We start from the raw sequence: 11760 nt of genomic DNA, 5'->3' as shown, positions 1-11760 counted from the left end.
GGACTCTTGTGCAGGCAAACGAATGACACTGCAAGTAGCTAGTACTTGAAATTATTTCTTTCTTTTTTCTGGAACAACTGATACGTATTAGACCTTCCTGTTTTTTTTTTAAGTCGGAATGTATTTTATTGACGTCGGGGCAGAACACATTTACCGCGGGTTGCAGTACCGATGACTAAAACAACGGTTTGTTAAATACAATTTATCGGCTGATTGATAAATTTGGAAGACTATATAAACAGTTGAGTGAAAACCTAGTTTATATATTTAAATATATATAGTTGAATATCGTTACCTCGATATCGGTTAGCTCGATACTCCGTTTAGCACGATGTGTTTGAGTCGGTCCCGATTTTTCCCTATTTATCTTAATGTAATTATTTATCATTACCTCGATATGATTAGCTCGATATTTTGTTTAGCTCGATGAGATTTTTCAGTCCCGTCAACTTACCTATACTGTTTTTACACCTGGTTTTGTCGATATCACAGATTGTCCAAAAAAATCAATGTTATTTGTAAGGGGTAAAAATCAACCTATTGTCCGGCAATGTATTAATCATATTCAAGTCACTTTGTGTGTTTGTTTTGTTTGTTATTTAATCTTTATTCCAATTTAAATGTCAGGAAGTTATTTAACTGCTAATAATTAGTCTTATAAAACAAAGAAGTATAAAATAAAATTTATTTTTATAACTGTTTGTATAAAAGCAGGAAAGCTATTTTCCAATATAACAACTTATTTGGATGAAATATTTTTTTTTGACTTCGTAAAAATCTGCCATTTAGGATTGAGTAACAATATGCGTATTTAACAGGCAACTTTTTGTTATCGAAGCACAGTCAAATGACTACTCAACTAGGAATATAATCGCTGCATTCAGACTTGTTTAGTGAAGGAATAAAAATGTTAATATTTAAATGTATATTTTGAAAGTTGTATGTATGTATTTAATTAAGATGTTTTATTTGTCAATAAGATTAAAATCGTATTTTCGTTTTATATTATTTCTTTCCCCTTTCAAACCCTTTGGAAAGAACATTGGATATAATGACAACATAGACGTCCGACAAAAGTACAAAGTAGTCTCAGATATCGTCGATATCGTTACGTCGAACTTCGGATACGTCGAATCAAATTTTACAGTCCCTTGAATATCGAGGTAACGGTATTCGACTGTATATATAAACATTAAACAAAACATGTAAAACAGTCAATAATAGTCTTTCAAAATTTAGTTTTTCCTTCTTTTCTAACTTGAGCGTAATATACACTTGAATCGAATGAGACTGATTTACCGCCATTTTCAATATTCGAATTCGAATCTACTTTCAAAGGGTCATCATTTTCAACACCGTTCACAAAGTCAATAGTTTCATTACTGGTTTCACCAACGTAGCTGTTGTCATTCGGCATTCTAGAAAATGAATGTGTGTCTTTTTCATAAACATCCGCCCCATCTGAATCGGCTGCTTTGATTTTATAGTTATCAAAATAAAGTGGACTGGTCGCTTTCTTTAATGTTGATGAAGGTGAAGGGTTCCCAACACTTTCGTATAATTGACTTCTTGGAATGTTTGAAAAGGAAGGTTCTCGTCTATCCGCTTCCGGTGAGGATTCAGACAGTGTATTTCCGGCTTCGCTGTAATCTTCAGGAAAAGAGTAAAATATATTCGTATTTCTGATGTAATTTCTACGTACTTTCTCCTTTCTTTTAATCCTGCAAGAAAAAAGAGTTTTGGAAAGATTGTGACTGATCTTATAATCGGATGTTATGATGGATTTTTTTTATCGCATTTCTGTTTATTGGTGTACATAAAAATGTATGTCTTACTTGCTTTCGAGGCTCTAAAATTTGTTTAAAATAGGTAAAAGAAATACTAAAAAAAGAGAGCATTACCTCAAACATAGACACACCATAACAACAGCCACAATGATCAACACCACAATAACAACAGCTACTGTAACACCAATTATCAGTCCATTGTTGTTTTTATTGTCATCTGAAATAGTAAAGAAAAATATTGAAAACGCAACACTTTTAAGTAACTCAAGAACAAACTTGAAAAAAAGATAAAATTTTGTTCCTTTTTGAACTATTCTGATTAATGAAAGAGTGTGCAAACTGCCAACGTAGATAGATCATAAAATTAATGTTTAAAGTGAGAATGCGTTAACAACAGACGTATTTCTTCACAGTTATAATACGATGCAAATATAGCATGTCCTGGACGCTAGCATAAGGGTTACACGTACGTACATAGTTGGTCTATTTGAAGTTTTAATATGTGTGGTGCTACTAAATATATATATAAATAATGATGAAATTATGGTATAGTGATATGTGGCTAACCATTAGTTTTTCTCGTTGTTGCAGCTGAAGAATGTGTCGTGCCGCCAGCTATAGCTGTAGATGGTTCCATATTTGTATTCTCATTTTGGTCAACTGAAACGGTCGTCGTGTAATTTAATGTGTTGTTTCCATGTCTTGATTCAGAAGACGTAGTTTTATCAATGGATGCTCCAGTAACGTTAGCTGTTGTGGAGGTAGATGCTGCCTTTGATATGCTAGTTATTGCAGAAGTCATAGGTGAGACTGAAGTGTTGTCTGTAACATTTGACGTATCAACACTTGTTACGGAAGGCTTGAATTCTTCCGTGGATGAAATTATTGCGGTGCTTGTGGATGCTAATGTAGAAATGGAGTCTGGACGTGATGAGGGACTGAACGTGGGCTGATGATTTTGTGGACGAGTGTCACTTAGCGGACGGTTGGGTCGTTCTGTGGACGGAAAAAATGTTGGAGATTGTTTTGTAAATGGTGATGTTTGAGGGAACGTAGGTGAAACTGAAGTTGATGAAAATTCTGTAGTTGTTAGTGTTTTGGTTTGAGATGAAGATGATGTGGAATCAGATGTTTCTCTATCACGTGTAGAAAATGTGATTGGACTGGACTGGATGGAAGGTTCCGTTGAAGGTGACTGCATTGTGGTTAGTTCTGCTGTTGAAGAAGATGAAACACTTAAACTTGTATTATGCGATGAATTGTAGGAAGGGGATGAAGTAGCAATGGATAAAGTTGAAGCTTCCGCTGAGGGTTGCTGAGTAGAAATTGTTGTTTGACAATGGTTGGTTATGGAAGTCGTTATTCCCGACTCAAAGCAATTCACTAATAGCGGTTGCGAGGGCATTGCTGAAAAAAATCAATACAACAAATGCAATATAGTTGAAACTTAATTTGATATTATCAAAAACTGTTACCTTTACGGTAGCAACAAAATGATTGACTTGAATTGAATTTTTTTTTCAAAAATCAATTAATTACAGAATCAAAACTTAAAACATCAGAAAACAAAATCACAGTTAATATTTTGCAAAAATAAAAGGTACTATGAAGTCGAAATAAAAACTTACAAACGAAAGGTTACATTTTAGTCAGTAAATAAATTGAAATTCGCGTGATTTTCCAAAGGACCTTAGGTTTTCCATTAATAATGTGTGTGACCATGGATTGTGGTGAATCGTAAGGCATAATACGTTGGCGTAATGTACCATTGTAGAACAGAGCCGGTGATGTTCAGTTCATGTACTGACTAAATAGCAGCCATGCATTTACAACTTATAATTTCGACCTTTGTATTTTTAGGCAGCAAAATTATTAAATTATTATAAAATCATTGCAGATTAGTAAAATACAATACATCCACGTAAAGGTAAATACTTTTTACTCACTTTTGAAATAAAGTACTATGTAACTCGGTCCATCGGTTAACACGCTAGCACCTATATTTTTCAAGGAAACAATTTCGTCAGGAGACTGCACGGTTATTTCACTCATTCGTTCAAATGTGTGTCTGTTTGTGTTCAGTTGTGTGTTCTGACAATCATAAGTCTTGTTTTGCGTGAAAAGTTCCAGCGATGAAGCTGAACATGTTGCGGATGACGACTCTGAATTTGAAGCGGATATTTCTAGTTGGGGCTGATGGAAATCAAGATCTACGAGCGTGGTTGTCATAGCAACATTGCACTTTGGAGTTGATATTCGGCAACTGCAGTCCTGTGACGTGCTTACACTGTCTAGAAGATTGTTACTTGTCATGTTGAAACGTATAAACAAATCATTGCCAGAGATAGTGTTGTTTTTACACATATCAGTAACATTTCTCTCTGAAATAAATATATTTGAGCCGCGCCATGAGAAAACCAACATAGTGGCTTTGCGACCAGCATGGATCCAGACCAGCCTGCGCATCCGCGCAGTCTGGTCAGGATCAATGCTGTTCGCTAACAGTTTCTCCAATTCCAATAGGCTTTAAAAGCGAACAGCATGGAGCCTGACCAGACTGCGCGGATGCGCAGGCTGGTCTGGATCCATGCTGGTCGCACACCCACTATGTTGGTTTTCTCATGGCACGGCTCATTTCATGCTACATTTATATGTATTGAACTTGTTGGTACTGTAAAACATTTTATTTACTATATAATAATAACAACATGTCATTAGTGTACAGTATGTACACTGACGAGATATGAAAACGGAACAAATATATGACTGACTATCACCTTGAAATATTCAATACATACACACCCGGATACTCTATAGTCTACACCCAATGCGTTCAAATTTAATCAGCACATGAGACCGTAAAATTAATACAATGAGTATAGGGTATATCGAGATGTGTATGTATTGAACATTTCAAGGTGATGCTTTTTGTAGTACAAAATATATTCAGGCATATATTTGTTGCGTTTTCATATCTCGTCAGTGTATTGGTCTTTTACATGTTTTAACTCGAGTAAGTCTAAGTAAATACTGTGAGACTTTATTTATGCAAATCAAGGTTTGTTTTGTTATCGTTTACTTTCTGATGATGCACATTTGACTTTTTTGTCAAGCTGCCTGATTTTTTTGTAATACTTCTAAAGAATACTGAAAACATTAAATACGTTGGTCACTAGGAAGATACTCATCTTCCCTATCTAGAAATGTTGATATCGTGCTAAATATAATACGCAGGCGTACTTAATAAATGTACGGCTAAGATATATAAGTAAATTATGGAACGCTATTAGGGTCAAAAGAATTTGATTTACTCAAATGGATACTTCTATAATGCATAAATACTTGAGAAGTGAGACAGTGGCGCCATCAGCTTTAAAATGGATGCCGCATTTAATAAATATTCCTAAATATTAAAGAAAAATTCAAACTAAACAAAATTCTTCTGATAATTAGTCGTTCTTTAAATAAAGTTTTACTTAGCAGGGCGTGGCTTTATGTTCATGCATTTGTAGTTCCAATGTTGTTTTTTTTTATCTTTATATGTAAAATGCTTGAAACGACTATGCTTGTTAACTTTACCGCTATGAATCTATCTATCTTTTTTCTTAACTTTTTTTTACCTTATTTTAAGCAAAATTACACACGACGACTGCTTCGGGAACTCAAAACTAGTACCCACAAGTTATGTGCCTGTTGTGATTGCATCTAACACACACATATACTTACCATTGACACATGCATACTGCATCCAAACGTAAGACGAGAATGGGGTCGTTTGCCGTCTGGGTGCCCATCCTGCGCACGCAGATTTTCCTTCACAGTTTTCGAAAATTGCCGACAAGTTATTTGCACTGAAAGGGGTGAAGGTATCGCTAGAATTATAAGCGCAACAAGCTGCGACCGTGTCCGTCAACTTGCAATTGCTTATACCGTACTGACAGTCCTGTCTCCCGTTGTTCTTTGTACCGTACATGATTTTTCCAAGAATTATGGTTGTCCCGCCCGTACATTCCATTTGATATCGAGAGCAATCGTCGTCTGAACCGTAACATGCCGTCACATCTTTCCACACATTTCCACTGACTATGCATGCGAAGAAGTAATATTATTATTATATAGACACAATTATGGTTGCATAATTTTACGTATGAAAACTAGATAAATTTTATGAAAATAAAAAAAAATATCGAGAAGATATTTTTATTCACTTAAAGGTCCAATACTAAGGAAAGTGAACATTTTAATTTCTTTTAAAAAGCACAGAAACTATTTCATTTTATTGGAAAATGAAAGTTGGTATGTAGAAATTCGAAATAAATCGCAGTATATGTACAATTATTTTTCTATGAAGTATGAAGAAAGTTAAAAAGACCTGGGTGGTCATTCTGTCGATTCATTGAAATTTCAACATAATACACATACATTTCTTTGAGTTCCAAAGACCTTCTGTAAATTTTGACCTGCCAATCTTCATTATTTAGTGTCTTGCAGAAGTCTATGCACTGGCTATGAAAAAAATTGCCAACTCACTTTCTCTTAGTAATGGACCTTTAAGTAAAAGTCTTATTATCAGGTTGAAAATTCACGTTAGTAAAAATGTTTTTTTTTTTTTTTTTTTTTTTTTTTTGAATTATGAAAACTCTCAATTTTTTTTACCTTCTGGAATATATATGCAACACTTATTATCGCAGAATCACACACGTAAAGTTGTAAAGTTTAATCAGTGTGTTGTGGCATATAAATAAATAAATAATAGATTATTCTTATCATAAGTACGAATACTATTAAATTAAATCAAAATTAAATTAAAAAAGTGTCTTTAAAATGAAATGAGATTAAATTCATTAAATAAAAACTTAGTTACCTTTCATAAATAGGAATAATATCCATATTGATGAAAACAGAGCGTGTCTTTTATTGAGTGATTTTTTTATATTCAGCATCTTTCGACATAAACTATAACATGCTAATTGTATTCAAACAATGAAGTGGATTAATAAATCCTACTGTCCTATTTGTCATTATAGGTTTGAGAGTCCTATCACTTTTTAATAAACAGGGAACTTTTCTTTAAACGCATTCTGAAGTCACACCCTGGTTGACATGAGGACCAAGTGTAATCAACCAGTATTTAGAAACTTTCTTCTTATCGCAAAATGTTTAAACATGAACTGATTCGATTCCTTAAATGCTGAGGTATGTAACAAATTCTCTTCACGAGTTTTCGATTTTGCAATTAAGTCATCACAACACGGAGGCCATGTCTTGACTTTGCTGAACCTAGATACGCATCTCCGGATCTGGTATTAAGTAAATTGTAAAATTGAATTATTTTTTTGTTACAATTTTGATAAATGATTCTGAACGAAAACATCTCTCTTCGTTATCGTATAATGTACACTTCGTCATCAGGTTAGGATCACGAAGATGTCCTAATTTGTCATTTTTACCCGGAGATTGAAAGACATCCAACAGTGTACAATATATATCAAGCTGTTATCAACAGTTTCAATTTTTTTCTCTTGCTAAAATATTTATTTTGTGGTATTTTTTAAATCTGCAGTTGAAAAAAATGATGCTTATTACCGACGACTTCATCCAATCCAATTATTGTTTATCCTGCATGACTAGCTGGTTCCTTTTCCCATTCAAGCTACTGCTTCGAGTAATTACAACAAAAGTGGCCATTTATTTGATTTTTTTTTAAAAATTTAGTTATATATATGTATAGTTTTAGAATTGGTTAATAATAGGGTCTAATTTAATTTGGACAGTCAACAGTTGGGTCCGAAGTCGATTCGGGCCACGAAGTGGAAAAGTGGGTCTTTTGGCACCCAACTGTTTTTTTTTACCACTTCACCAATGGTCTAGGGGAGGGGGGAGGGGGTTACCCTATGAAGCCTTATGTATGGTGATAAGTGGGTCTGTTTAATTATAACTGATTGGTGGGTCAAAATTGTATATACAAATTTTATAGGGACCCTTTAATTAACCAATTAACCAGGCACAACTGGGCGTAATTTCCGGCATCTGGGTGTTACCACAGAGTCGGAAGTGTTGGGACGTGTTAACATCATTACATGACCAGCAATTCAGGGCCCGAACCCACAGAGGAGGTTAAATGATGTGAAAATAATTCAAAAATATTTGATTGGTGTTCCGGTGTTTTGACCAGTATATATTCCATGTTTGTATGTCAATAAACCACTGGAAAGTATGATAAACATTTTGTGTGCATAGATATGACATTCTTTTTCTTATTACAGTTGGTACACATCTCTACATCTCTATAGGTGTGGTCTTTCAGATGGCTTAATAACTATATCGATTCTGATATATTAAAAGCTCGGGCTGCGCCTCACATAAGTCATTTCATAACCGCAGTCCGTTAATTGTAAACTTTGATTATAAATGACCATTGGTGTGCCAGCAATAATACCACAGAACACAAGAGATCATCGTTTGAAAGGTGCAAGTCCACAGTAGCGAAGTTTATCAACAGATTAGAAAGGTATTAAACGATTTCAAATTATTCACCTTTGATTCATACATTAAACACAGAGTTCTGATAAGTGGATTAGAGGACAGGAAAAACAAACCATTGAGGACATAATGTAGATGTTGACACAACATGTCAGCGCTCTACAATTAGTGGACTGGTCAGGGACCAAAACCTAATGTTGACGAAAACCGTTCTCGACAAGTTTATTTTGATTTTCTTGTTTGATCTTTATTTTGATTATTTCATTCTATTAAAATCAAAATGCGAAAGAGAAATGTCATTGAAATATCTTGTTATAGGTATATTATTTTAATTCAGGTATTTTACAGTCTGGCGTTTCGATTTGTACTCGCATATGCCCAAGAAGTGAAAAATGGTACAAGTAGCTTCCTCGCTTGGCGCTTAGTTCTTGGACTGGTCAGTACGGTGTCTTATAATGTGACTGGATGGCGTATTATTCAAGTGAGGCAGCAAGCATCGTGCTCACTGCTACCAGTTGACACTGTTGTTTATGTGCCTGAACATTCATTGAAAAGACGCTAAATCCGAACATACAAACACACTCTGCAATTCCGCTACTCCTTTTTTTTCCGACAAGCACAGCTACTTCAATAAGTCAGCTTTTGAGTTCTTACTGGATCTATCCTACGGTAGTGGGAACTAGAATATAAGCATTTTGCACAGACTCTCCCCGCCTTTCACGCTTTTTATAACAGTAACGAGAAAAGGCGAGATTTCAGAAGAAAAGAACCTTTACCGTTCTGCCATTTAAATTAAATAGATAGATACAGTCTTGCAAATACTAGTATTTGCTATAATTAATGATATATTAGGGAGTAACTCTGCAAGGACTAGATGCAACATTACCACTGATAAATATTTCATTTGCATCTTCATTGAGACTTGCAAGGTTTTGGTCTTCGCCAGTTTTATCGCTATACATATCCAGGTTTTAATAAAAGGAGGAGAAAAGAAAATAATCGGCACTGACAAATCACATATTACTTTGGGAACCATCCTTGATTTCGCAGAAATAAATTTCATTGACGGCGAACAAATCAGATGACGGGGTATTTAATTAAGGGAAAGAGTACAAGTATGTATTTCCCTGTAGTGCATAAATCTTTTCCTAGTTGTTCAAATGCGTAGAAGGTGTTGTGTTGTATTAAATATTTGATGAGTAAATGAGGTGTAGTAACAAGTCTCGTTGTTTACAGCTAATATCAAGGTATCTTCAATACTTCTGAGATTTCTATTAATGTTTTATTGGTCTTTGATTGAACTTCTGTCCTAAAAGAAGGCTTCTAGGCTTCTCGTCTTCTATTAATGTTTAGTTGTTGGTCTTTGAAGGTTTCTAGGCTTCTCGTCAGCCAGTATTGTAAATTTGCATTTGTAGGTCTACGCTATCGTTTTCACTATTTTGATGTGTATAGGCATGAGTTATAAGTTTCTCAACATCTAACAACTATTATCGAGGTCTAAGAATCTTCTAAAGCGAAACATTGCTCGCTCAAGCACCATTGACCCAAGCACCCTCTCTCTCTCTCTCTCTCTCTCTCTCTCGAAATTCACAAGATTCCGGCTGTTTTCCTTCTATTTTCTATACGTAATTACCGCCTTGACTGATGCGAGCATCGATAACTCTTAAAAAGATATTATCAATATAGAGCAATTTATTTAGTCAATCCGACCGTCAGATATTTGCATTATTTTTCATTTATCTTTCATTTTTATAGGTTCAAACACTAAAGGTTGACGGGACACCCGGAGTGCACACTCGGGCGATATTTCAGACACCTGGGTTTGACCACAAATCTGATAACTACATCAGTTTCAAGGTATTAAAGGCACAACTGTGTCTTCATAACCACAGTTTGCTTCAATGATTGTATACTTTGATTAAACATGACCATTGGTATGTCAACAATAACACAACAGAACATAACAGATGATGATTTAAAAGTTGTAAATCCGCGTGAGCGATTTTTGTCAACAGATTATTTTAAACTAGTCCCCTTTGATTCATACATTAAACTAAGTCAGTGAAATAGTGGACAGAGAAACAAACCACTGAGGACATAATGTTGACGCTCTACAATTTGTGGATTGGTCAGAAAAAGACCAAACCTAGTGCTGAAACGTCGTTTCTAACAAATTTATTCCGATTTCTTGTTCAAGTTTTAACATTTTTAATTCAATTTTAAAATCATAATGTGCATGTATAATTTCAGTGATATTATAGGTCCATTAAGGTATTTTACGTCTGGTATTTCGGTTTTCTACAAGCATTATGCCCGTCTGCAACTTCGCCACGGCTGACAAGAATTAAAGAAGACTTTAGACGTCATACTTATTATACTGTAGGGGAAACTGATGTCCATCTTAAAGTATAAAGATTTACAAGGATTATTAAGCATTTTTACGTTATCTACACATGTATTGAAAAAAAAAAGAGAATTTGTAATTTTGATGGAATAAACCATTTGGAAATACAGAAATCGTTGTCCATAATTTTACAATTGTTCATAAAGGATGCACCTGATTAATTTGCTGGTATAGACTTCTGCTTTTAACTGTTTAAGTTCTGACACTAATTCAACTGTTTGTTGGCACCTCTACATTACCTCTGACTGAATACATCTCCAATGTCCACGGGTAATACCCTCTGTCATGGTCTTGTTTTCTTTGTGTGTGTTTTTTTTTGTGGGTAGATTTTGTGATTGTATAAGTAAACAATGTTGTATAACTTCCTTGATAGAGAAGATACTGTTGATGTCCTTTGAAGTTATCCGAAATTCCATTGAAGCCAGTGTTGTCTTTCTGATGCATCGCGTTTATTATTTACAAATTCTTTCGTTGGACAAATACAACAATGAAAAAATGTGTTTGGCAAAACATAATCAGTTTTATTGAGTACCGGGACTGGTCTTAAATATGTTAATGTAAACCTAGCTCTTGAAAATTAAAAGTAAGTACGAAATTTGTTAAACAGCTTTGGGCATCAGAGTTATCTTTTAAGGTTCAAAAAGTCCCTTTAATTTATATATGCAGGATGTTATATCCTCATAACCATGGGTACTTGATACCAGGAAATGCGTTTCCACTTACTTATAAGAGGATAAAAGTTTCAACGTTCATAAACGATGTATCTCTAAATTCTTCAATGTGGAAAAGATAAAGGTGTGGTTGATAGCACTTACACAAGAATGAAAAGGCGATTTTAAAATAAAATCGCAAAAAAAAAAAAACCCTTTTCAGCATACATAGTATCAATCTGGTTGGGAAACAATCCTCGATTTTGGAGAAATATAGGCCTACATTATGTATTTCATTTGACAACGAACAATATCAGATAACGACATATTGAAAGTAAATAGCACGAGTATGGATTTCCAAAAAGTGCAAAAATCCCGTTCTGGTTGTTCCAGATTTGTACAAGGTGATGTGTTTATTTAATATTTGATGAGTAAA

The 11760-nt window shown here is 34.4% G+C and overlaps 1 protein-coding gene across 1 annotated transcript; it reads right to left on the bottom strand.

Annotated features, from left to right (window-relative positions):
- Positions 1-671: 671 nt before the first annotated feature.
- On the bottom strand, positions 672-7457 carry LOC123553307 (mucin-5AC-like). Its single transcript, XM_045343049.2, has 6 exons — positions 6652-7457; positions 5514-5870; positions 3734-4168; positions 2355-3194; positions 1902-2004; positions 672-1721 (listed from the first exon to the last, which is right to left on the bottom strand). The coding sequence occupies exons 1-6, from the start codon at positions 6728-6730 to the stop codon at positions 1229-1231; spliced, it is 2307 nt and encodes a 768-aa protein (XP_045198984.2). The 5' UTR covers positions 6731-7457; the 3' UTR covers positions 672-1228.
- Positions 7458-11760: the final 4303 nt, after the last annotated feature.

This window comes from Mercenaria mercenaria, chromosome 4, assembly GCF_021730395.1.
Source record: "Mercenaria mercenaria strain notata chromosome 4, MADL_Memer_1, whole genome shotgun sequence".
NCBI classification, from domain to species: domain Eukaryota; kingdom Metazoa; phylum Mollusca; class Bivalvia; order Venerida; family Veneridae; genus Mercenaria; species Mercenaria mercenaria.
This window is presented reverse-complemented; position numbering and strand designations above follow the sequence as displayed.

Bases quoted from the DNA above. Each gene is read 5' to 3' on its own strand.
- LOC123553307 (XM_045343049.2), bottom strand. From the start codon at position 6,730: ATGCTGAATATAAAAAAATCACTCAATAAAAGACACGCTCTGTTTTCA. The intron at 5,871-6,651 runs GTAACTAAGTTT...TCGCATGCATAG, and splicing joins ATTATTCCTATTTATGAAAG to TCAGTGGAAATGTGTGGAAA. The intron at 3,195-3,733 runs GTGAGTAAAAAG...GATTTTTTTCAG, and splicing joins CATAGTACTTTATTTCAAAA to CAATGCCCTCGCAACCGCTA.